This window comes from Paroedura picta, chromosome 3, assembly GCF_049243985.1.
Source record: "Paroedura picta isolate Pp20150507F chromosome 3, Ppicta_v3.0, whole genome shotgun sequence".
Classification (NCBI taxonomy): domain Eukaryota; kingdom Metazoa; phylum Chordata; class Lepidosauria; order Squamata; family Gekkonidae; genus Paroedura; species Paroedura picta.
In genome coordinates, this window is record NC_135371.1 from 38,996,864 (window position 1) to 39,023,522 (window position 26,659).

A 26,659-nucleotide genomic window follows, 5' to 3' on the forward strand; every position below is an offset into this window, starting at 1 on the left:
GGATCTTTGGGCCGAGCTCGCCTGTCTCCCCCTCTTTCTCCGGCGGCTTCCTTTTCCGCTTGCGGGCTGCCACGGGACGGCGGGGACCGTAGGCGCGGCGGCAGCAGGCTCCCGTTGCGGCCTCCCCCTTGGCATGCGCTCCAGCCGCCTGCGATGCCCTCGTTGAGTCCAAGGGGGCGATAAAGCCCTGGCAAGGGCGGACAAAGGCGCGGGGTAAGTGCCGCCCGGGATCGCAGGGGGTGTGTCCCGCCACGCTTTTCTTCGGGGATGGAGCCTGGCGAGTCGCTCTTGTTTCTCTCTCTCTGCGTTCGGCTTCCCTGCTCTCCAGATACTTACTCAGCCGCAAGATTTCGCTTTGCTACTAGCTATTGGGGGTTATTGATTCCCGAGGGGCACCGACGTGAGGCTCTAGCAGGCAGCAAAACAAAGAGGAGGCCGGTCGTTCCGCGATTTATTTCGGCAACCGCTTTCAGGAGCCGGAACTCACTTCTCGAGGCGCAGGGGGTGTGCACCCGCTAGGCTGATGCATTTATATTTGCAATAGAAGGGAGAAGGTGGTTGTCCCTGGCCGGGTTAAAACAAGCTCCAATCAAAAGACCAAAGAAACTCATTTTGGAGCCTCGGCATGCATCTGGTGAAGGGCGTTCTGATTCAGGAAAGCCCATGCAGGAATAAAGCTGATCAACTTATAGTGTGAAACCTGTTCTGGCATTATGCACGTATTCATCTTTGGGATAGCACAGACTGTTTAGCTGTAAGAGACTACTTCTCTGGGACATTCAGGGGAGTAAAGGTATCCCCTGTGCAAGCACCAGGTCATGTCTGACCCTTGGGGTGACGCCCTCAAGCGTTTTCATGGCAGACTCAATAGGGGGTGGTTTGCCAGTGCCTTCCCCAGTCATTACCGTTTGCCCCCCAGCAGCAAGCTGGGTACTCATTTTACCGACCTTGGAAGGATGGAAGGCTGAGTCAACCTTGAGCCGGCTGCTGGGATTGAACTCCCAGCCTTATGGGCAAAGCTTTCAGACGGCTGCCTTACCACTCTGCGCCACAAGAGGCTCTACATCCTTAGATACCTACCTAAATAGACAGTATGTCTGCTGCCTTACCACTCTGCGCCACAAGAGGCTCTTATTCAGGGGAGTATAGCTGTAAATACAGCTAGAGCAAAGATGTGGCTAGAAACTAGCATTATTGGATACTTGCAGGACCTAAGAGCCGTATTCTGCAAACTATGCCAAACTGAATTATTCAGCACTTTTCTACTCAGATAGTAGGAGAGCACGGTACAACATGACTCACAAAGGTACTCGGATGAATTATTAGAGACTATGGACAGCATTACTGTGCATAGTTTGCAGTAATTTGGATTCTGCTCTGTTTTCACATCACACTAGTAGTCAAATTAATATTTCTATACTGCCATTCCTTCTGGCACAAGCCAGTTTACATATAACAAAGAGTATGTAATTCAAGAAATTCATAAATTCACAATAAATTCAAGAAAACAATAGTAACAGTGATTTTAACTGATGATAGTGTGTATAACATCTAGTACTTACTAACTAGACAGCAGTGGTTCCATGGGTAGGAATCCTGAAACTTCAAGGAGCCTTGGAATTGATGTCAGCTGGTCATGTCTCTCTGCCATGCCCTCCCAAAAGTGACATTACCACCTGCATTAAAAGGCAGGCTCAAGTAGGACTGAGGAGAGGCAGGAGTTAGTGGGTGTAGGCATGCAGGCTGTGCCCCCTCCCAGGTGTGGAAACCACAAAAGAACTCACACTAAGGGGGGGGGGAATTGGAAATGGTTGGTTCCCTAGCTTGTGGCAAACTCTATTAAGGCAGGAGGAGAAAAGCCATGGACCCCTTCTGGAGCTCCCATAGACCCCTGGGGATCCCTGGTTGGGAATCCCTGGACTAGATGGACTATAGGTATAGAACACTCAGACCTTTTACTTTTTGTGTGTTACTTAGGAGCTAGTTGTGTGAATGACATGGGAATCAGTCCAGGTGTCAGTAAAAATAAAATAAGAGACCTCTCAGATGTACACAAAAATGCTAAATTTCTAAAAAGCCACCATGGTGTTCTTTTTAATAGCACCATGGGATGTTGCTCCTTATTGTGCTCGCTCTTTCTCTGATGTGTTTCTCATCTCACCCTTATTTCAAAGGACTCTTAAACTAGAAAAGCCAACATGAAAGGTGAAGAGACTCGGCAGCGGAAGAAGGAAGGTCGATCTAGAAATGGAGAGCGGTCCAGGCACAAAGCAAAGGCCAAGAGTAAACATAAAGAAAGCAAACTTGGCACCCAGGGGACAGAGGATGGCCCTTTGCTCCTGCCTCCCAAGCAGCCAGCTGAGGCAAAAATGACTATGGGAAAGCTTCAGGAGGAGTCTGCTCTTTCCATTGGCCTACAAGTGCTCCTGCCTTACTTGCTGGCTGGCGTAGGCATGGTCCTTGCAGGAATGGTCTTGGATTACGTTCAGGTAGGAAGAACAGAAAGTTCTGTGTGTTTTCTTCAAGAATGTCCAGATATTCCAGAATAGGCTCTACTACCATTCCCTTTCAGGCTTCCACAGGCCAAGCAGATATGCAGAAAGACTTTGTCTTGGTTTGGCCAGAGACTTCCACCTAATTGCCTTTAAATAGTCAGTCTAGGGTTGCCAGTTCTGGGTTGGAAAATTCCTGGAGATTTTGGGGGTGGAGTTCAGGAAAGATGGAGTTTGGGGAGGAGAGGGACTTCATCAGCGGGATACAATATCATAGAGCAGGGGTAGTCAAACCGGTCTTCCAGATGTCCATGGACTACAATTCCCATGAGCCCCTGCCAGCCATGGATATCTGGAGAGCCTCAGTTTGACTACCCTGTCATAGAGTCTACCTTTCATTTTCTCCAGCGGAATTGATTTCTGTCATCTGGAGATCAGTTGTAATCCCAGGAGATCTCCAGCTACCACATGGAACCCCAATAACTGCAGGATATCTTCCCTTCTAAATTCTTTGAGAATTTGTGGCGTCTATTGTGTCTTTCTGTGATAATTTTTCCAGACTTTTTTCCTCGTCTATATTTTTCAGTCAGAAAAACGGAACACCAGAATAGATTCCTTGTAATAGGTTACTTTTCCAGCAGTATTGCAGTCCATCCCCCACTCACACAATGTTTGATTTATTCAACCAGCAAGGTCATGCTGTCCCTTATGTGTCTGAGAGCCTGACACTGAAAACCTTGTTTCATGTCCTCACAACTTTCAATGAGCTGTTGTATTTCTTACTGGCTTGAATTTTGTCATGTTGCTCTTCAGGATTAAGGAGACCTGTTAGAAGGGCTCTCTAATCTAATGGAACCTAATTTAGATAGACATTGTGTTCTTAACTCATTTTATTGTGTGAGATAATGAAGGACACCCACTCAGTGCTTTTAAGAATCCTATATATGGTTGCAGGAAGTCGTGCCTGTTAATAAGAAGTTGCTGGATTTTGAATGTTGGTCATTAAGCCACTGACATCTAACAGTTAGGTGTACTGGATATTCAAAATTGTATGAGAAATCTTTTGGTATTAGTGTTATTTTTCGTAGCCACTTTGTTAACTTGACTGACAATCCAGTACCCAGTTCTTTGTGCAAATGTCTCCTTTTATACATTCATATATCTCTGTGTGTGTCTATCAGTTGATCTGTAGGAGTAAGTCGTAGCCTGCAGAATTTCATGTCTCAATAAATCTCTTTGCAGACCTTATATTGGAGGGGCAGAAACATGTGTCTCTTGCTTGTGTCATGAAATGCCACATAACTTAATAGTGCAAGTATAATAATAATGCTGATTATGATGCTCGCCTACCTGAGTGACAGCCATGCTGAGCACTGTGGTGGCTGTATTTAGGTATCATAGTAAATGCAGTTAGTTGTAATGTCCAAGTGCAAATAGTCTAACAAATTAGGGTTTGTTGGTTGTATTTCAAACTAGGGTTTGTAGCTGTCTTATTAGCCAGTTTGTAATAGCTGCAATATGTCTGGATTCATTAGTCACAATTTACTAAGTAGCACTGTCCCTCAGAGCCTCCTAGCCACAGATGCCCTGCCTGTTGGGAAACAGGAGAGAGGCAAGAGGTGAGCACCCAGGGGTTGATGCACAATCATGATTTGCTTGTCATGGCTGCATTTAGAAATCATGACTTAAAAGACTTACCTGTGAATTGCAAGTACATGTCTTATTGCTGTGCTTTCCTCATAATCCTTCTCTCCTCTCATAGGCAGAGTGTGGTTGAAGACTTCCAAAAATGGGAACTCTTGAATTAAGCTCTAGCTTGTCATAATGTCAGACCCCATGGCAAACTGGAGTTTGATTAAAAGCTTCCTAGAAGCCTTTGATCAGTTGTGCTACACTTGTGATGGGAGAAGTAAGCAGTGGGTATATATGCATGGAAGTATGACAGTCATCAGCATTTGTGCCTCTCGTGGACACTCATCTGTTTGTCATGATGCCTGAATCCTGCCTTGGTCAGGTACTCTAGCCAGAATATGTTTCACAATCTTCTATGGAACAAACAAGGGTTTTGGCCGTGATGACTCTTTGTAGCCTGCGCTAAGTTGCAGCCTGGAATCTAAAGCACTTGTTGTAACTAAGGCTGGAATACTATTGCTTTTAAAGGTATATGGATTCCGGCATGGAATTCTGCTTGAGACTTGTGAGTCTCTTTGTATTTCACTTTTTTAAAGCAATTTTCCAGCCATCGTGGGTGTTCGCCACTTGGTGACAGTCTAGCGTAGCTTCTCTCTTGCAATATGACTGCAAACAGAGCAGCAGCGATAGGGCTTCCACACAGCAGGTGACCCTGCACTTCTTGCTCTTGGCTATTTTACAGCATTATATCGGTACAGCATTATATTAAAACTAGTCTTCAAGCCTGCTGCAGGCTAGAATGCAGCGGGCACTAGCATCAGAAGGGGGGGGGGCGGAAGCAGGCCCTCGGAGGCACGGAGAGGCTTCCCACCCCATCGTGCACCTCCCCCCCCCCTCCCCGATGGTGGCAGGGCAGGGGTGTGTTGGCCTCAGAGCTGGCAATCCCCATGTCAGCTTCAGCCAGCTGTAGTCTCACATTTGAGGGAGCGGCAGGCCCGCTGCGTCCCCATCGTTAGGAGCGGTGGCGGCCCGTCCATGGGCTGCCTAGTGGCGGTGGTGCCTCATGGCTGTGCCAGGCAGCATGGTGGGCTGCTCCCACTACCGCCTCCTCGCTGGCGGCGTGTGGCGGCACTCTCAATGGCGGGTGACTCATCAAGGTGGCACAGGCGCTTTCTCAGCAGTGCTGTTGCAGGGTGCCCTTCTTCATTGCAGCAGCCCCACCGCTGCTGTGTCCCGCCGCATGCTCTGCATCCTCCTCTTCTGTGGGTGCTGCGGCCGCCTCTTCAGTGGCACCGGCGCAGGCAACCTCTCCTTGCCGCGATGGGCGGCCACCGTGTTCAGCTCCCACCGCCCAGGTGCAGCAGCAGACCTTGGCTCTGGGAGCCGGGTGCATCTGTGAGCACTCACCAGGGGGCGGACATACTCCACCCCCTGGCCAGTTTCCGAAATATTGAGAGGAGCCAATGAATGGATATGGATATACGATCGGTTCCTTGAATTCTCATGTTTTCTTGTTGTATAATGAAATGACATATTGATATAATTTTTATTAAGTTACCAGTTGGGGTGGGGGAAGAGAGAGAAAGATCCTTTTCTTGTTTTAGTGAGCCAACCTTGTTTTTTCTTGTTTTTGCTGGCCAACCTCAGAATGACTGAGACCAGTTCTGCATACAACACACAAGAATGTGCTATAGAAATCACAATACATTCATACAAATGAATTTCTGCAATTTGGAACAAAGTTTAGCTGTTTTGTTGGCACGTTTTATCCATACCTGAAACGAAGGCATGCAAACTATTTCTCTCTCCGTATTTCTTCCACTGTTATTGCTGAGCTGAGTTTTGTTTCTGCCTTGTGTCAAGTTATTTCTCTCCCTTCCTTCATTAATTGAGGAAGGTGTTATACAAGTGTTCTAATAAAAAGAAGGTTCCAATTCCACATGCAGTCAGGATTTCCCTAGTGGCAGATTTCTGCCACTTTACTGGTGACCTTAAGAGCGCAGTAAAAAAAAAAACAAAGTGTACTCCCCCAGGTCTCCTGACTGCCTTTTCTGCATGTTGATTGGTTGCATTTGGGCTTTTTATGGCACTTCACTTGGAAGTAGACAGAGAGAAATAAACTTGATTACCCCAACAGTCACTGCTATGTCACTTTTATGACTTCTACTTGTACAATTGAACCCCTGAGATAAGAAAACTCTAAACTGCACTAGATCAGTGGTTCCAAACTTTTTCAGATGCCGCCCCCCCCCCCCCCTGGCTCCCAGGCGACCTCCCTGGTGCGCCCCATACGCATACAAACACCTTTCCTGGTGTTAGGTCTACTAATTCAAAACACAGTATATGGCCTACACTTCCTTTTTGGTGGTTGTGCAGTGGCCATATTATAATCTGGGGAAAATATATATCTTTGTAAAAGTAAATTATAAAAGCCACTTTTGGTCCTCATTGGGGAGAAAGATGGAGGGAGGGAGAGAGAAAGATCCCACCTTCTGAAGCTGTTGTTTTCTTCAGGAAGTTAAGCAGGGTTAGCCCTGGTCAGCACTGGGATGGAAGACCAGCAAGGAAGTCCAGGGTTGCTACTACCCAGAGACAAGCTTGCGGGGAAGGGGCAGGAACCCATACCTCATTTTCCCGCACATCAGAGTAATGTCTGCTGGCTACTTGTTAGCTGATAACTGGGTGTCAGGAGTTGTAGTTTTAAATGTAACACTGTTATAACTGAACAGATACCATCTTCTCTGAGAGAAAAAGAGAAGCAGTTACAAAAGAATACAGTGCCCTAATTGAAGAATATCTTGGAGCACCTTGGAGTTCAACACAGATGTTGTGGCATACATTTTCCTGAGTAAGACATCTGTTTATCAGAGGGGCGAAATATTATCCTCAGTGACCGTCATGAGGATAAAGGCCCTCCCCTCAGTCTCCCTGTAAGCGAGAGTTCCAGCTACTCAGCTACTGTTAGGGCCCAACAGACGCTAGGGTGTGGGATGAAGCCTCTTTCATTTTGAGGACGGAAATTGGAGCTCTGTCTCTCAGCGAGTGGCTTTAATTAAAAATAAACAGAAGACTGTAGACTGGCCGGTGAGCCATGGCAAAAACTACTCAAAATTCAAGAAAGGAGGGATATGAATCTAGAGAAGAGAAGCACAGATAGGCCCCTTCTCCTTTCCTAGCAGGCATGTAGTTGGGATGGCTTGTAAACCCTCTGGGCCACAACCTTGTCTTCTGATTCCACTGGATACAATCCTCCCCAGTTTTTCTACCAGTGAGTTCCAAATGTCCTTGCATGTGAATTAAGCCACTAAAGACAGAGTCACATTGTTTTTCAGCAATGTATTAAGAGCACTTTGCATACTTTGCTGGGAGGGGGGGGGAAGGGGAGGAAATTAAAAGCCACATAGAAGGCACTGGAAACTTTTTCACTGACTAACAGTACTATAGAACTACCTTAAATAAAAGTTCCTTCAAAGACTCTTATCGTGGCCTTTGCAAAGTAGCTGAAAGTTGAAGTGATGACAGCAGATAAGGGCATTCGCCTTTGAAGCTCATTGGCTTTTGCTGTGGAATATTTTTTTTCTGAACCTCAGTCATTTAGAGATAGAGGCCACATACTTTCTGAACTGGTACACCCTTAGGAAGGCTGGAGAAAGGAAGACAGAAAACGGGTCAGAAAGAAAAGAGTTCCCTTTCAGCCAGTGCATCTAGTAGTTCCTATTGGCCTCTTGTGTAAGATCTGCAGCTTCGGTAGGATTATGCTCATGTTCCTGTGACCTTTCATCACCTTGAAGAAACAAGAGGGTAAAGGAAACAAAACCAAGGCATAAACAAAACCAAGGCACCCCCACCCCTCCTGCTTTGGAACGTCAAGAGAAGTTCAGCATCCCACATGGTGAGCTAGAAGGAACAGTGTCTTTTCCAGTCTTAAATTTTCGTCGGACTGTAATGTAACTTGAGGAGAAAGGACACTGCTGACTTGAAGCGTTCGGAATTGGGATTCCCGTACAACCTGTCACGCCTCATGCTGCTACTCTTCAATGCGGTTCAAGCAGGTCTTTCTGGTTTCCAGCCAAGTTTTAGAAGCTGTCGGTTTTTTATGTATTTTGTCCACAAACATCTTAACCGGCTCCCTTTTCCTGGATTTTGTTTCCCCTGTGGAGTATAACAAAGAACTGCCTTGAAGCTTAGTGAAGGCTGGGCTCAGCTAAACCAAAATAATCTTGCTGTACTGCAGGAGGGAAAAAGTTGGAAGAAAAGAAGACGTCAGCACAGCTGTAACAGTACAGTGACTGAAACTCTGGAATGTGCTGCTGAGAGTGAGGCTCATGCCTGTTCCTGGATTTCATCCTGCTTCTTGAGTATGGGTTAATGGTGTTCGATCATGGTAGTCACCCAGCTGCAATTGGAGCTGTGCTTTCAGGGGAAGAAACTGCGAGGTTTCACTTGCAAGTTAACCAGATCACCCAACGGATTCCTCCCAGAGACATCTTTCTCCATTATTTCTCAGATCTTTGTGCCGTTCTTCTTGGCAGGTTTAGGCTTGGTGGTTGCTGGCCTCTTGATGGAATTTGTCCATGTATGTATGTGCTTTCAAGTACCTTAATAGCCAGAGGGAAGGAGGGTTGATTTGTGTGGGTAACCTTGAGTATCCATTTTTAATTTGTGTATAGGAAAGTTCTCAGAGGCAGTGCTGAATGTTGCCTGCCTATGAGGAAAGTATGCTCTGTGAGTATTACCGAAGCAGAGTTTCAGCAGTCATTTGGGAGAGAGTCAAGTGGGCATATACTTTTGGCCTGCCAGAGTAAAGAGCTTTCATTTTTATTTATTTAACACTCTTGTATGTGGCAGAATACAGGCATTGAGATTCAGCAGATGTGAGAATCCCCATCACATCTTCAAACAGGAAGCTTGATATTCTCATTCCTGTCAGTGGGGCATCAGAACTGAGCATTCTTGGTGTCCTAGGGACTCCCCACATATAGAAGAAAATATTAATTTGGAAACAGTCCAATTTATCAATTTACTAATGAATCAAAACATTTATATTCTGTCTCTGCTGTTGGCTCAAGGCTGGATGCTCATTGTCCTTCAGGGAGAATTGAGCCTTGTGGGCAGTTGAGCGTCAGTTAAAGAAAAAATAGAGGGGGGAGGGGAACGGTCTGATTCAGCCCCTAACATTTCATAGTATCTGAAGGGAAAAATTAAGACTAGGGAGAATGTATTGTGATTGTAATTTCTCACCCCATCTTGGGGTGGTCCACGTTTTTAAAGGCTCTGACTATGATGGTAACACAGGCCCAAGCAGCTATTGTGACTGGGGGGAAAGCACATCTTCCAACCATAAGGAATTGACTATGTTCCCTCAAAGCACACATTCACACATCATCTAATTAAGCTGCAAGAAGGGCATGGCTCATATCATTCATAGCTCATACCATTCATACTATCCCAGTATACAGGGTAAAATTGAGGTGGTGCGGCATGTTTTCCCCTGCCTGTGGCTCTCCCAAATGGCATGGTGTGTGTGTGTGTGTTAAGTGCCATCAAGTTGCTTCTGACCTATGGTGACCCTATGAATTAATTTCCTCCAAAATATCCTACAGTTGACAGAATGCGATTTCTGTTTTGATTTTGGGCTATTTAAATTTTCTTTCTGCAGCAAGATGGATTGATCTGGAGTGACCCTACCTTTATTGTGAGATATCTTAGAGTGCTTTTAATGCTCAATATTTTAAGAATTGAATTGAGAAAGCAGGCTGTTTTGAATCTGGGCTTTGCTCTGTGGTAGAAAACCCCTGATTGGCCAAGGCTGCTCATGTGACAAGTTTGCCTTAAAGGAGAAGCCCCTAATTTCTCTTAACTTCTGTTGGTCTTGGATTTTTTTCTCCCTCCTCTGCCTTCTTCGATCCTCTTCCCCCCCCCCTCCAAGAAAAGAAAGAGGTTCCCTGCTTGGCTCCTCCCCCTCCCCTTCAAGAAAAGAAAGAAAGAGGCTTGGCTCTCCCCCCTTCTGAACTACCCTAACCAAATGCTGAACACTTTCCTGTTTCAATGGGGAGGGTGGGAAGAGGAAGACCTGAGTTCAAATTGATCTGAATTCAACAGGATTGACAATGGAATAAACAAAGTAAGTGCAGACTCTGCCCTAAAGTCCAACAGTTTTTTTTCTTTTTGATGGGCCAGAGTATCTGTAAAACTCTTCCCCAACAGCATAGTTTCAAATAGTGTGGAGAGGCAGGTTCAAAAATATCTCCTCCTTGATCATCAGGCCCAGACCTGTATAAAAGAGGGAAATTGTACTACAGGGCTAGATATACAAGAAAGCTACATATGTATTTAAAAAGCTTACAGCACTGTGAATATGCTTTATTATGTAGGACTTGCTAAATAAGTGAATCTAGGGCTATTATAAGCTACAGCCCATGCATCCCTAGGCCTACCTGCCTACCCTCTTGCCTCTACTACCTCTTGCTGATGCATCCCACAGTCAAGCTCCTGAGATGGCAGTGGTCCATCTTAGGGAACTGCTGAGGCACCTCCTTTTCCAACAGCGGATGGGAAAGAAAGACTAAGCTGCCCGGAAACACCATCCAGTACAATACCTTACATCCATGGTGGATTGGCTCATATGATACAGTCACAGGGGCATTAGAAAGAAAGCTTAGCACACATCCAAAGCAACATCATCCTCTTTTCAAACATACATTTGTGACTTGAACAGTCATGGAGTTTGATGGACTCGTGCTTTGAGGGTGGAATGGAATTTCCCAATCTCTCCTCTGCCTCTCACAGGTCTTTATAGGCCATCCTCCTGACCAGCATTATAACAGCCATTGTCCAGAACTGGCAGCCTGAACTTTAAGTCTTGTATCAAGATTCTCTTTACAACAGGAAGGAAAATTTGTCCTTTCCTTTTTCTCGCTCTCTTTCTTTTTCTCATTCAGGCGTGAGCTGATAAGCGCAGGACGAAGAGCATGATGTGACTAAAGTCTAAGCATTTCTGTGATACTCTTTTTATGAGGGTAAACACAGAGCAACTCCTTTAATAGCACTGTATTTCCGTAGAGGTTGGTAAAAGTGAGAGTGTCTTTTCCATAAGAGTAAAAGTTTTGTGTGAATGGCTCTTTGGGAAGACAAATGAGGCAAGATCCTTCCCCCCACACACACACACACACACACACATACACCAGTTGGATAGGTTGGAAAAGCTCTTCAGAGACTTGTTCCACATTTACGGTCAATGTGCCGCTCTTCTCTGGCTATGAGAAACATCTTTTTAACTAAGCTTTGGATCTCTGTGCTGCCCACATGGGTTTCCTAGCTTAATGATCAGTGGTGGAGGTTGAAAGTGAGGGTATCTTCTCCTTTTAACCTCTGTGTATATTGCATGACATACTTGGTGATTCTGAATTTTGTCCTTGTTTGTTGAACTGCACCCAGCAGCATTTTGCCTTGGGAAGAAACAGAGTAACCCCTAGTCGAGCAAGAATGTTCAATCAACCTCCCACAAGCACCAGCTGATATACAGCCATACAACAGAGAAAAGAAGCAGACAGTTCATAACTACATAAAAGGAATGGAACCCACACAATGTACTGTTTATCTCTGATAACGCTGACCTCAACCACTAAATCTGTTTTTCCACCTCCAGCCATGAAGGACTTTTGTAGTGCAATCTTGTATAACATTACATCCTTCTAATGGTTTTAGGAGGGTACAATTCTGTGAGGGATTACACTATTGGCCTTGAATGCTACGAACACAACAGGATACTTTGGTGCTCCCTAGAATAATTGCTTTTCATGCATTGTGTATAGGTCTACTGTTATTCAGACTCCTCTGTTTTATTCATAGTTTATTATCTTCCTGGCTAACCTGAGTGTGAGCGTGAAGGGGTACTTGAAGAACCCTGAAGATAATGTATCTGGAATGCTCTTGAGACTGATCCGTTTACTCACCGATGGCTAGAAGCCGTTGATTGACAGACCCTCCACAAATCTGTCTAAGTTCCTTTTAAATCCATCTATAAGTCTGCTGCAAGTGTGTTCACCCATGCCTGGAGGACCAGTGGAAGTAATTTTCTTCCCCCTTCTTCTTCCTCACATAAGTGCTCTAGCATGTAGGACTAGTTGGAATGAGAGATATTTCCTTTCTCTCCTTCCAAGCTTTTCTGACCAATCAGAATTTGCATTGGAGGTTGAAGAGGCTAATATAAAATCTTTAAATACCCACTTTGCCACATTGGCATATAATTTTATAGAAACAGCTACATGATTTAGGTGACTGCATTTGGGGGGGGAGGGTGAAGCATAGGAACAAATCTGAAGCTGTGGATTCTTATAAACAAATGGAAACCATTGCAAATGGCATGCACAGTCTGATACAACTCATGGTGTACAGTGTACATTTCAGAAAGGGCAGCTTCTGTGCGTCGCAAATTTTTTGAAGTGTGTCATGAGGAAGGCAAAATTAGAAGGTGCGGACAATGGAAGAATGAGAATTTCTGTGCTTCATCTTGAATCAGTACAGAGTCCCTGAGCCAGGCTGTGCTGCTGTGAATTCAGTGTGCTTGTATTAATTGCTGAAAACAATAAAGGAGTCTTGTGGCTGACAGGTTTAGTGACACATAAGCAGAGCCCATTCTGAATGAAATGGAGGCAGAGGGAAAGATTGTGAAATGTCAGTTTATTTATTTAGAGATTTGTATCCCTCTTTTTCTCCCAATGGGGACTTGAGATAGTTTACAACATTGTTGTCCCCACCTCCATTTTATCACCACAACAGCCAACCCCATGTGGTAGCTTATGCTGAGAATGTGTGTCAGGCCCAAGGTCACCTGATGAGCTGACATGACAGAGTGGGAATTTGAATCTGGGTCTCCCAGATGCTAGTCCAGCACTGCAACAGCTACATCATAATGGTGGTGTGTTACAATGAACTCCACTGGAAAACAACCATAATTTGTTGTGGATATTTTGTGTTGCAGGGTGGGGGGGTGAGGAGGGTCCCTTGACTCTTGAGCATTTGGATGCCCGATTGCTATATATAAATGAACTATGTGTCATATTTTTAATTTGCCGGGAAGATAAAGTCTCATCCTGGATGTTTAGATCTCTTTTTGTTACCCCGTAGCCATGTCTCTAACACAATTGGAAATATTAGCAAGTGGAACTGCGATAGATATATTGCTCAGTTTCAGTTACCTGTAGTCTAGGTCAGCTTGTTGACATGTGAATCCATATTCCTGAAAGCCAGAAATATCTTATTTGCGCTGCCAATACAGTGATCTAATCAAATGTATAAAGCTGCCATATACTGAGTGACACTATTAGCCCTTTAAAGTCAATACTCTGACTGGAAGTAGCTCTCCAGGGTCTCAGGCAGAGGTTTTTATATCTTATTTGTTACCTGAGCCATTCATATGGAGGTGCCAGGGATTGAACCTGGCATCTTCTGCATGCAGAGCATATGTTCTGCCATGGAGCCACAGGCCCAATTACCACTAGTCAATAAGGAAACCTTTCTGTGCATCTGCCTTCCACCTTTATTATTATTATTATTTAATATTATTATTGTTGTTGTATTTATATCCCGCCTCCCCCCGAAGGCTCAAGGCCTCCCCTAAAAACCATACGATAACAATAAAATTTACAATAGTTAGTAACCAATTGGTCACAGTAGCAACAATGATGGCATAATCTTACTCATCTAGTCTCCGCATCCTCAACTACAGGGGGTTGACACACTCTACCGCCAGTTTGTGGGGGGGGGGGCTGATCTTCCTTACCGCCCGGCCTCAACCATAAACCTGGTGGAAGAGCTCCATCTTACAGGCCCTGCAGAATGCTGGTAATTCCCGCAGGGCCCTCAGCTCTTCCGGAAGCTCATTCCACCAGGTTGGGGCCAGGACCTTGCATCTGTTTTGCTTCCAGAACTTTGCAGTGTTCTTAATCCCTATTTTTTTTAGCACTGCAGTTGTCCATAAGGGTAGGCAACATAGTAGTGGCATCAATAGAAGGAGGAGGAGGAGTTGGTTCTTCTGTGCTGCTTTTCTCTACCAGAAGGAGTCTCAAAGTGGCTTACAATCACCTTTCCTTTCCTCTCCCCCCAAGAGAGCCCTGATATTACTGCACAGCTGTATCAGGGCTGTTGTGAGCCCAAGGTCACCCAGCTGGCTGCATGTGGAGAATCAAACTTGGCTTGCCAGATTAGAAGTCAGCACTCCTAACCAGCACACCAAGCTGGCACCTTTTCCATTATGTGTCTAAAATGGGCTTCAATTTAATGAACCAGTTCCCTGGATGTTAGGACAAGCATAAAATTCCTTCACTTCTTGGGAATGATCCCTCAATCACTTTAAATGGAGATATGTGTCTTTTTGTGCAAATACTAGTAATGATCAGCAGAAAATAGGCTTTCTGGGTTTGTGTCCTGTAGGTAAATAAAAGGCTATTTGGAGGAGGAAGGTAGGCATAGAGTAATAGATAGGGGGCATGTGTAGGTGAGAGGTGAATCGGGATGTGGAAGGGACTTTCAAACTTTGCATTTTATTGTAAGCCTATCATTCTTTTGCTTTCCTCTTGGTCTCAGTCATTCTAGGGCCCTCGTCCATAGCCTCCTTTTTCCCTGCTGCTGGTAGCGATTTGCTGTTTTTGTCATCTTCTCATCCGTTATCCAAAATGCACAGCGTATACTGTCTCCATATTAATTTGTACCTATTTTTGTAAACCTTCAGTTGTCTCTGCCATATGGTCTGTCACCTGGGAACTAGTGTTGTGTTCCAGTTTAGAGTGCTAGACTACAATCTGGGAAGCTATGGTTTGAATCCCTACTCTACCATGGAAACTTGCTGGGTAACCTCAAGCCAGCCACACATTCTCAGCCAGATCTACCTCACAGGGCTGTTTGGGGAATAAACTGAAGGAGGGGAGAACGTTGTGAGCCATTTTGGGCTCTTACCGAAAAGGAAGGTGAGATATCAAAATGCTTTCTATCCTGAGTGGCAATAGATCTCTATATGTGTTCTCAATTTTCTAGTCTGTGTTATCTTTTCTTTTATAAAGGTAAGTGTACCTGCTTTGGAACTGAGCAGTGATGGAGTATAGAATCTTTTAAAGAAAGTTCTTAATGGTAATTGTTTAAAAAGACAATAAAACAATATTTACAGGGTAAAGGGGACAAGGAGGAATTATGTGTGTTTGTGTGTTAAGTGCCATCTAGTTGCTTTTTACTTATGTGACCTTGTGAATTAATGTCCTCCAAAATGTCTCGTTAGGCCTTCTTCTGTAGTCTTCTCATAGTGTGAACAAATTAAACTTCATGTCCATATGTCAATAAAACAGTTGGTCTACTGAAAGTGCTTGCTGTATTTTTGGTGGTGGTGTATATCTCTTTTGTGCAGTCAGTTTGACAACCTATGTTTGTTTCAGTCTTGTAGAAAAGAGGTTGAGAAGGTGTCACAAGTTTTGTTGACACACAGTTTCTTTGTACCAGAGTTGCACCTCCAGATGGGACATTGATAATGTGCAATGCTCAGCAGCAGGAGGTGTTTTTTCCTCCTAACCAGTACAGTGTATTAAAATGTTGTTACGTGTGTATAAGGTTAAGGGGTGTGTATAGTGGTAGTGGGCTATATTTGGTTGACTAACTTCCTCTCCTCTCCTCTCTTTTAGCACTGGGAGGTGTTTAAGACAATCACGGAAGTATTTATTCTGGTTCCTGCCCTTCTTGGCTTGAAGGGTAACCTTGAAATGACCTTGGCGTCTAGACTTTCTACTGCTGTAAGTGTCAGCCTTGGGTCTGCTTTAGTGATGGGGATGGGGATTATGTGCAGAGATGTATTAATTCTTTCCTTTTGCTAGGGATCTACTCCCCATTCATAACACCGGATTTTATTTAACTTGCGTCTTCTCACAAAGTAAAATCCATGATTCAGGTTACATTTAAGGGACAGTGGATAAAGATCCTTTTGGGTGTGGCCCTTGCATTGGAAAAATAAATCAGGGGTGGCCAAACCGTGGCTCTTCAGATGTCCATGGACTACAATTACCATTAGCCCCTGCCACAAAAAGTTGAACAGGCAGAAGTTCTCTGATTCAGTCCATGACTACTCCTGTCAGGGATCTTAGGCAGCCATTGCTCGGAACTGGATCTCTACTCAGAATTGTGGGAGCAGTTGCCACACTCAGTAGACAGTAGCAAATAGATGAATCCATGGGCTGATTCAGTGTAAGGTGGTGAGCCTTGCATATAAGTTGCTTCCCCACCTACCCCTTTCTGAGCCCAAGAAAATGTATTCCTAGGCTTGAGGGGCTTGCATAGCCTGATAGCTGTGTGAGTCAGATGGCTGCAGGGGAGATGAAGTCCATTCCTACATAAAGGAGCAAAAGTATGCTCATTTTAGCACTAGCAGGCCATAATGTTATTTACTCCCCAAGTTCTCCTTTTAAATTTTATGAGCAAATGTATAAATAAAAAACGCAAAGAATTACTCAGAAATCTGCTGACTGCTGCTGAAAGGATTATTACAAGAGATTGGAAAAGTAATAGGAACTGTCTATTGAGGAATGGTTTAGAAAAGCCCAGTAAATCACGTTAATGAATAAATAGGACAGATTATATATATATATATGAAGCAGAGAATTTATCACTGTTGACTAATCACTGTTGACCAGTGTAAAAATTTGTTTGCCATTTAGCTGTGGTTCTGAATCAAAATATTTCTACATGTTTCCCAAGTGTTGCCGATACTTGAATATATAAAGAGAAATCATAGTAGTAGTTTGTTCAACAATGGGTTTTCACATATTTTATGAGGTATGTTCTGTTCAAGTGGCTGTACACAACTCTTATACTGTTTGATATGTATAGGGTTCTACCAGTCTCATCCCCAAGTCCTCAGAGATGACTGCCTCTCCCCCCTTACCAACACAAAATCCTTTCATTTCCCCTGAATCCTCAACAAATTAGAGAAGCCTCAGGGAAGAAGAGCGGCCTTCTGGCCTTCTTTCATTTTTTGCTGAAGTTTGGAGAAGATAAGAATCAGTCAAGAATATCTATTATTTCTTAGAAAAGACTTCCTTATCATATCTCAGAATAAATGAGAGAAAATCCAACTTCTGTCCGCAAGACATGTGCATGCTGGAGACAACAGGCTTGGTAGTAACCAAATAAATAACAAAGATTTTAAAAGGTGTTTCATAAGCTGAACCAAATTATGTGGACCCTTCCCCATGAAGTAATCTGTCCTTAGTTTTTCACCTAAGTACTTTGTCACCAGCATTTTGTCACACCGTAACATGAACCAAAATCAGAACTCGAGACATTGCAAATGAAGGGTAGGACTGTGCAGGTAGGGAAAGAATCAATCCATTATCAGGGACAAGAAGCAAAATTAGTTCTTACTCAATAGTTTCATCATTCACCCTCCACTCCTAGTAAATTGAATAATTAACATTCTTAGGGAGACATGTTTAGAGTAAAATTTAGGGCACATTTAGGGAAACTTTCAGCTATGTCTCTGAGAAGAATAGAACAGTCTCTTTGTGTGTGTGTGTGTGTGTATGCACGTGCCCATGTATAGAGCATTAATCTACTCTGATGTCCTGACTTTTATTAGGTTAATGTTTCAAAGAGGTCTCCCTCAACAAAAGCGCAGAAGTTGTACAGGCCTCCATTGTATCCAAAGAAAATGCAGTTTGACAGTAAAGTGAGCACGTCATCTGTGCCACCGTCCTTGGCAATCTGCCTCCCTAACGTGTTAATTGATGGTCCTACTCATCCTGCCATTGGGAGCCCTGACCTGGATAGCCCAGGCAAGCCAGATCTCGCCAGATCTCAGAAGCTAAGTAGGGCTGACCCTGACTACTGTTTGGTTGGGAGACCTCCAAGAGTGGTTGGTCCTCCAAGGAACACTAGGGGTCATATCATGGAGCCAGGAAATGACATACCTTGCCTGGCTGCCAGACATCATCTGGCTACACTACACACAACATACAATAAATAATATCTGTGGGAGGAGAAGAACATGTCGTGCAGGAACTGAATTAGGACAGCTCTGATTCGTAGTAGAAGGGGAAATTCAAAAATATAAAAGATTGGGACAGTGCAGGCAAAATGCAGGTGCAACCCTTTTGTGGCCCTATCCTACTTGTCAATGCAAAGTTTGATAATTTTTTTTGGCTGCTTCTGCCTGCTAGGCTAACACTGGACAGATGGATGATCCCCATGAACAGTGGAAAATGGCCACCTCCAATTTGGCCTTGATTCAGGTAAGCAAGATCTAGCTTTCATTGAAAAAGACTTGATGGCATTACTTAAATAATTATTTTGCTTTGCAGTTAGTGGTGAGAGCTGAAGATCCCTGACAGGCCACTAGAGATGTCACTTGATAGGGTGAATTAATGGTAATAAGCATGCACATTTCCCTATTAACCAGCGAGATCCAAAGACCTCGAGGCTTACCTAGTACATCCAAACTACATGCAAGTGCCAAGACTGTCCATGGGATGCTTTCATGCCCTCAGCATTATTTCTAACTGTGCACTAGTGGTCTGGGAATTAGCAGTGCAGACCTGAGGCCTGGGGTAGTGTCAAAGAGGGCATAGAGGAAATCAGGGTGTTATGTAAATGATTCATTAGCTCCATACTATACAGTGGTCTTCCCCATATAGTATACCTGTTACAGATAGTCAGAGCTCTTAAACAATCAGGTCTTGAATTAGACCTGTGGTTTCTCTTAATTGTACGGTATTTTCCTAAGCATCTTGTGCCTGCTGTGTTCAATGTATCGTATTCAAAAGAAATTCTGTCTCAACATCCAGAAGAAGTTCCTGACAGAGTAGCTTCTCAGTGGAACAGGCTTCCTCGGGAGGTGATGGGTTCGCCATCTTTGGAAAAATTTAAACAGAGGCTGGATAGCCATCTGACAGAGAGGCTGATTCTGTGAAGGCAGGTTACAGTTGATGAGTGATAGGGATGTGAGTGTCCAGCATAGTGCAGGGGGTTGGACTAGATGACCCATGAGATCCCTTCCAACTCTATTATTCTATTATTCTATGCATTCACAACTTTTATCAGGATTATTTATTTTATTTTATTACATTTGTATACTGCCCTCCCCTAAGGCTCAGGGTGGTTCACATGGAACATAACAAAACAATACATTAAACTAACTGAATATAATAAATATAAAGGTAACAGTAGTAATAACAATAAACAGAATAACATACTCACAGGCCCATTGCTGGTCAGATCTGTCGCATGGGTTCAAAGGAGAGAAGTTTGGGGCGCAATAGGTGTTGTTTTGTTTTGGTCAAACTCAACCAAACGCCTGGTGGAGGAGCTCTGTTTTGCTGGCCCTCGGAAACTGCTTTAGTTCCATTAAGGCCCTGATCTCTGGGAGCTCGTTCCACCAGGTGGGGGCCATGACAGAAAAGGCTCTGGCCCTGGTCGAGGCCAGGCGGTCTTCCTTATAATATTCACCTTGTTGAAACCTTCTTATGTAATCTTTTTGCTGTTGTTGCACAGTTTGGATTTACCAGGTGTTATAGAGCAGGGGTAGTCAACCTGTGGTCCTCCAGATGTCCATGGACTACAATTCCCATGAGCCCCTGCCAGCAAATGCTGGTAGTCCATGGACATCTGGAGGACCACAGGTTGACTACCCCTGTTATAGAGATTTTGCATACAGTCTGAAATTTTCAGATTGTCACCTTGAATTCTTATATATCTATGTCCTATTCCAGTATCCCTTCTTTTCTGTATGAGAGTTGTATGAAATGCACCCATATTACCATCCACATTGCTATGACATAGAATGCAGTCTTTATTCCCCAGAGGGCAGCAGTGTGTGTTTTTGTAGATATTTTAAAAGTTGTAAATGTTATTGAGGGCAAAGGCTGCTTCAGGTTTTATAGTTTTGGGGGTCAATGTGGTATGTACCCACAGCATTCCTCTGCAGTGATCTCACTGATGCATACACTTTACACTAAAAACACATTGCCGGGAGCCAGCCTCGGCTTTCCACAGTGAGCAGATGTGTCTGTTCTAGTATTGGTATTATGGAAGGTGCATTGTAGGTGCTTTCAAAAAGGTAGTGTGGGAAGAACACATTCCAGAATTTTTATCGGTATGTTGCTGACATATTGGAAGGTGATGTAATGGTAGGTTGGCCTTGTCGGTGTTGGCTAACTACATGCAAAGATGTGTAAGGAAGCACAGAGTTCTTTTAAAAAACCTATAAAAAGCACCTTAATGAGGTGGTCATTTTGAGTAAATGGGGGAAGATAGTTCCAATTGTGTTGCTTAATATATTTATATCCTGTCTTTACAAATATATCACCTGAGGTAACACATAGTAAAACAGCTTATAATGCATCATTCAAAATGCCAAAACTATTAATAATACCCAGTAAAATGCTTAGCTGTCAGAGCAATGAAAAATAGCAATGAAATAATGAGTAGATAAACACAAAACCCCCAACAACCCCATCCTGTAATCAGTCAGGGAAGGCATGAGGAAATAAAAGTTTTGACTAAGTGATTAAGAGAGAACAAAAGAGGCATGCATCTGATAGGAGAGAACCAACTTTAGAGGCCTGTGGTATATATGATTTGGATTGGGAAATGGCTGAGAAAGGTTGAGCGTGTCTGTTCCCAGTCATTTTCATATTTTGTTGTTTTTAATTTTTAAAAAAAGTGGGCAGCTTTACATATTGTTTCTGTGAGGTATATGCTTTTCTTCTTGCTGTACAACATCGGGCCAGATTCTTACAGGAATGTTTGCCAACTGCACTTTCTGAGACTTTCTGTCCTTCATCGTTTTTGTTCAACAGACCCAAGCCACAGTGGTAGGACTCCTGGCAGCTATAGTGGCAGTCCTTTTCAAGGCCATAGCCAAAGGGTACGTGGAGCTGAACCAGGCAGCCATGCTGTGTGCCAGCAGTGTGACGACGGCATTCATCGCTGCCCTCTCACTCGGTGAGTTGTCTCTCGGACTGCCCGTTCTCATGTCTTTGAAAGTGTGCTGGTCCTGCTTGCCGCCTAAATTTTAGTTCTTCCTTTCACAGTCACTCAGCAGCTGGCACCAAATGGTTGTTTCAGAATATTCAGGCTGCATCTTCAGGGTTTGCGTCAGCCCACAAGAAATCTTGCTGTCGATTGCACTGTCACTTATTCCCAATCCACTGCTTTACACTCTTGACAGTTCTGAAATATGGGATCATGCTGTCAATATTGAGACTGAGTGGAAAGTGAGATGAGGATGAGGTGTTAGAGGAGGAGGAGATGGGAAGTGACATGAAGTGCTAAGTACAACAAAGGACTTTGGTCCCCTGAAGACAGCGGGGAACCTGGGTCCCTTAGAGGGTTGACATTAGCTCTTTCTCCCAATGATGAAGCCTGACATTTGCACACAGGCAACTCCCTTAAGGGGGGCTGTTGAAGTATGGCGGCAGCCCTCCCTCCATTCTGAGATGACAATTCCAATATAAAGCTTCTTTTTCTTTTGAGAGCCAACTTGGTGTAGTGGTTAAGAGCAGCGGCCTCTAATCTGGAGAACTGGGTTTGATTCCCCACTTCTCCTCCACATGCAGTCAGCTGGGTGTCCTTGGCCAGTCACTGCTCTCTCAGAGCTCCAAAGTCCTCCAAATATACCTGAATTTTTACATTTTTAAATAAAATTTAGTGACAAGAACTTCAAATAGAAACACACTCTTTGTGTTGCTAATTTTGTATTCACTATGAACTCTCCTCATCATCTCAGCCCCCCTCATAGCATTTCCTGAAATCCTTGTCCTGACATCACCTGGAATTCTGGCACCTTCTTCAGCAGTACCTCATCCACCCACAGATACACATAATTTTCTCTGCTCACATGGATCTGTGAGGTTTAGCTCCTTGAGATGTTAGAAGGGGATATACAGTTCCCTCAGAAAAGACATTGGTTTGGATGAGCTCTCTGAGAGGAAAGATTGAGGTAAACTGAAACAGGACAGGCTAGATGGGAAAGCAGACGCCATTGTACAGGTGGTACATCCCTGAGAAGAGTCTGGCCAGATGGCGCAGATGTATCTTGGCCAGAACTGTCAGCTAGGGAACTTCGGGAGAAGGGAAACATTCCTCTTTCCAGAAGACAAGGCCAGAAGTGAACTGCAAATCAGATGAGCTTCTGTGCATCTTGGATAACAAAAGGCGTGCCAGGTGCTTAACTGATTGTAGCCAAAAGGAAGACTATGTCTTCTTAGGGAGACTTGACAGAACATACAAACATTAAAAAAAGAGCCCTGCTGGATCAGACCAGTGGTTCACCTAGCACAGCATCCTGTCTCACATAGTGTCCAACCAGTTCTTCTGGAAGGCCAACAACAGGGCATGGAGGCCACAACCTTCCCCTGATGTTACCGCCTGGAATTAAGTTTTAGTACCTTTAAATGTGGAAGTTCTCCTAAGTCACCTTGCTTATTAGTCACTGATAGATACTTCCCCACTGGTAGTCTTCAAGCAGCAGCTGGACAGATACTTATCCTGGATGCTCTAGGCCAGTGGTCCCCAACCTTTTTATCACCGGGGACCGGTCAACGCTTGACAATTTTACTGAGGCCTGGGGGGGGGGGTAGTCTTTTGCCTGCTGAACTACTCTGACTGGGGGAAAAAAATCCTGATATCTAGCCAGTACTGTTCTACATGTAGTTTAAACCCATTATTGTGGGTCCTATCCTCTGCTGCCAACAGGAATCTTTTCCTGCCTTCTTCTAAGTGACAACCTTTCAAATACTTAAGGACAGCAATCATGTCCTCTCTCAACCTCCTTGTCTCCAAGCTGACCATTCCCAAGTCCCTCAGCCTTTCCCCATAGGGTTTTCATCCCTAGGTCGTGGAAGGTCCTTGTTGCTCTCTTCTGAACGATCTCAATTTTGTCCACATCATGAGGCCTCCAGAACTGCACACAGTACTCCAGGTGGCATCTGACCAATGCTGAATACAGTGGAACCATGGTATTTTGTGATTTTGATGTGATGCCTCTGTTGATACAGCCCAAGGCTACGTTTGCCTTCTTTACCGCCGCATCACACTGTCTGCTCGTATTTAGCTCACAGTACACAAGTACCCCATAGAACATCATCTCTGGTCAATTTGGCTCAGTTCTTAAGATTCCCTCCCTGAAAAGAGTGGTGTTGTCATGGATACATTCCCCACACCTTCCCCAGTGAGCACAGAAACAAAATATTCATTGCCCTTCTTTGTCATCTCTCCATCTTCCTTTAGAAATGCTTTTATATCTTGTCATTTTAAAGCTCCACTGCCTCTGTGTCTTGTTTCTTCCTCCGGATATATTTTTTTAAATGTTCATTTAAAGTTCTTTAAACAATGGGGATTATAAAAGGCCATGGTACTTGAAAAAAATAAGTGTTTCATAAAGCAGTTGCTAACAGAATAGAAGAAATATGCCAGCCTTCCACAAGAGAGCAGCATAAGACTGTTTCTTAAAAAGGAAACTGCAGTAAGAAAAATATCCCACCAGAAATGCTGGGGCATATACTCAGTGCGGAAGTGAGGTCAGGGTCGTAGAGTGTGGCACACCTGCATGCTAGCATGACTCAGTCCTTGGAGGTTTCTGTCTGTTGGAAACAAAAGGCTGGAACAGGTGTCTGATCCAGCTAGGAAGTTCTTATGTTCTTTGCCCTGGTTATGGTGCTGCTTAGGCTTGTTTTCAAGCTCTTTATATAAGTGTGTGTGTGTGAGGGAGAGAGAGAGAGAGAGAACACAATATTCTTTCATTTTTTCACTCCACACTGGAGTGGCTGTAGCAAATATAATTGGCACCCTCTTTGCCCCTTTCCCCTCTGGAATTAGTTGGGAGTTTCTGGGTCCGGGAAGATTTTTTTATGCCACTGCATCTTGTTTTATGGGGTTGACTAGTAATCAAGCCCATTGCAGTTCGAAATGCAATGGGCGCTAGCAGTCAGAGTGGTTTGGGGGGGGGGACTACCTGCAGTCTTTGGGCGGGCTTTGAAAGGGGAGAAGGGGGAAGGGGAAGGGACATGCTCCCACCCCCCACCCACCCTCTCTCTCAGAACCCCCCCCCCCCCGAAAAGCGGCGCCGCAGTCCTCCCTCCCAAGGCGAGTCAGAACCCCAGGTTCACTCACCGCCCTCGCGCTGGTCCTGGCTGGTCTCTGCTGTTTGTCTTCGGCCATCGCACTTGCTGATTCGTGGGGCTCCGTTGGGTGGCGGGGCCTCCCCCGAGCAGCGGTTCTTTTCCCCTTCCCAGCCCTGGACGGACTTCCCTCCCGCATTGCTTCATCCACCCACAGGTGGACTAAGAAGCACGCAGCACGGGCTAGCCCAGGGGTAGTCAAACTGCGGCCCTCCAGATGTCCATGGACTCCAATTCCCAGGAGCCTCCTGGGAGCGGCTCCTGGGAATTGGAGTCCATGGACATCTGGAGGGCCGTAGTTTGACTACCCCTGGGCTAGCCCATTGCAGGCAGCCGCTGTAGCGAGTGTTGTTTTGGCGCAGGGGAGTGACGTCAACCTGTAATGGCTGCCCCCGTGCGACTCTCACGTGGGCCAGTCATCCAGGAAGCGGCGGTGGCTGAGGCTGGTGCGTCAGCGGAGGTCGGTGTCTTCGCAGGGGGAGGTTTCGGTGAGTTCCAGCGCGGCTTGATGGGTGTTTTAGTCTCACTTCGGCGGCGGGATTTTTTTTTTGTGCTAGGTGGAGTCCGGGAGTTCCCCCCTGCGGCGGGCCGAGCGGCGGTTTTCCTTTTTTTTTTTTTTTGTGAGTCTGGGAGTCCCCCAGGCAGCGTGCAAAGCGGCGCGTCTCTTTTTTTGTTTTTTTTGGAGTCCGGGAGTTCCCCGCTGCGGCAGGCCGAGCGGCGGTTCTCCCTTTTTTTTTTTGTGAGTCTGGGAGTCCCCCAGGCAGCGTGCAAAGCGGCGCGTCTCTTTTTTTGATTTTTTTGGAGTCCGGGAGTTCCCCGCTGCGGCGGGCCGAGCGGCGGTTCTCCCTTTTTTTTTTTTGTGAGTCTGGGAGTCCCCCAGGCAGCGTGCAAAGCGGCGCATCTCTTTTTTTGATTTTTTTGGAGTCCGGGAGTTCCCCGCTGCGGCGGGCCGAGCGGCGGTTCTCCCTTTTTTTTTTGTGAGTCTGGGAGTCCGCCAGGCAGCGTGCAAAGCGGCGCGTCTCTTTTTTTGTTTTTTTTGGAGTCCGGGATTCCCCCAGGCCACGGCCCGAGCGGCGGGTCTTTTTTTTTCCTCGAGGAGTCCGTGGGTTCCCCCAGGCGGCGGCCTGACGCGGCGAGAGGCGCTTCGCGCCTCTCGCCGCGTCAGGCCACTGTGGGCTCCGTCAAGCGGTTGCCTGACGCGGCGAGAGGCGCTTCGCGCCTCTCGCCGCCTCAGGCCGGGAGCAACTGCGAGCCGCGCTGCGCGCGGCTCGCAGTTCCTGGGGCTGGGAATTGGAGGGACCAATCGGCAGGCGCTTCGCGCCTGCTGATTGGTCCCTCCGATTGTCTGTCATGAGGAAGGGTCCAATCTGGACCCTTCCTCATCCCGGACTCATCCCGCCCCAGGACCCCTTACTGTTTTATTTAGTCCGTGGCGCCCGTGGCGCCACGGGCGGTTTACAGATGTTTTATTGTATATTTTATATATTGGTTATAAATGTTGTTGGGGGTTTTATATATGCTGTAACCTACCTCAAGCCTTCGGGGGGAGGTGGGTAAGAAATTTAATAATAATAACAATAACAATAACAATAATAATTTACACCGGGGTGAAGTGTGTAATTCCCATCCTAGGGAAACCTATGAATTGATTTATTAATTTTTTTGCTCCCAAGATACAACCGCTGACACTTATATAGCCTCACTCTTCAGATTCCCTACTAGCTGTTCTGTAACCCACCAATCCACTATCCTCAATGATACAGACAATTTCTCTGTTCCAGAGGTGGCCACACCCACTGTCTATCAGTATAGTACATTTGTATCTCATTGTTCCTCCCGGGAGCTCAGAGCAGCCGTCCTTTGCTCATCTTCTGCTGTGTCTCTCTTGTAGGTCTGGTGATGATTGGTGTAATTGTGGGTGCAAGGAAGGTCGGGATTAACCCAGACAACGTCGCCACCCCCATCGCGGCAAGCCTGGGAGACCTCATCACCCTTTCCTTGCTCGCTGGAATCAGCAGCACTCTCTTCAAATATATTGGTACGTCAAGAAGAGCAGCCTTGCCAGTTTGAAGAAAGAGCTAGGAGATGGCAGAAAAGGGGTCCCCTAATACAGTTGCAGCCCAGTTAACAAAGAACACCCTAGTGGACAACCTGGCAGGAAGGGAGAGGGTCTCTGAAGCTCCCACTCTAGGGAGATGGAACTCAGACTAAGGAAATCAGGAAGAGGAAGGGAGGTTAAGGAGGCTCCTGCATAGCTGTGCAGGAAAAAGGAGCTTTGAAAGGTTTGCCTTGTTGCATTGCTGCAGAGATGAGGAAAGCTGCATCTGCTAAAATTCCCTCTTCTGGAAAACACCACTGAAATGGCTTTTTCCTTCCCTTATA

General features: G+C 45.3%; 1 protein-coding gene across 4 annotated transcripts in view; it reads left to right on the plus strand.

Annotated features, from left to right (window-relative positions):
* Positions 1-26,659, plus strand: part of SLC41A3 (solute carrier family 41 member 3) — a 55,116-nt gene that overhangs the window by 4,050 nt on the left and 24,407 nt on the right. Inside the window, exons 1-6 of one of the 4 annotated variants that reach the window (XM_077325364.1) lie at positions 66-213; positions 2,175-2,489; positions 15,794-15,901; positions 18,320-18,391; positions 20,957-21,101; positions 26,169-26,315. In XM_077325364.1, coding sequence (XP_077181479.1) covers positions 2,199-2,489; positions 15,794-15,901; positions 18,320-18,391; positions 20,957-21,101; positions 26,169-26,315 — 763 coding nt within the window. In that variant the 5' untranslated portion in view covers positions 66-213; positions 2,175-2,198. Of the gene's footprint in view, positions 1-65; positions 214-2,174; positions 2,490-7,107; positions 7,393-7,593; positions 8,701-15,793; positions 15,902-18,319; positions 18,392-20,956; positions 21,102-26,168; positions 26,316-26,659 lie in introns of those variants that run through there. The other 3 variants (XM_077325365.1, XM_077325367.1, XM_077325366.1) reach the window with 3 other exon arrangements.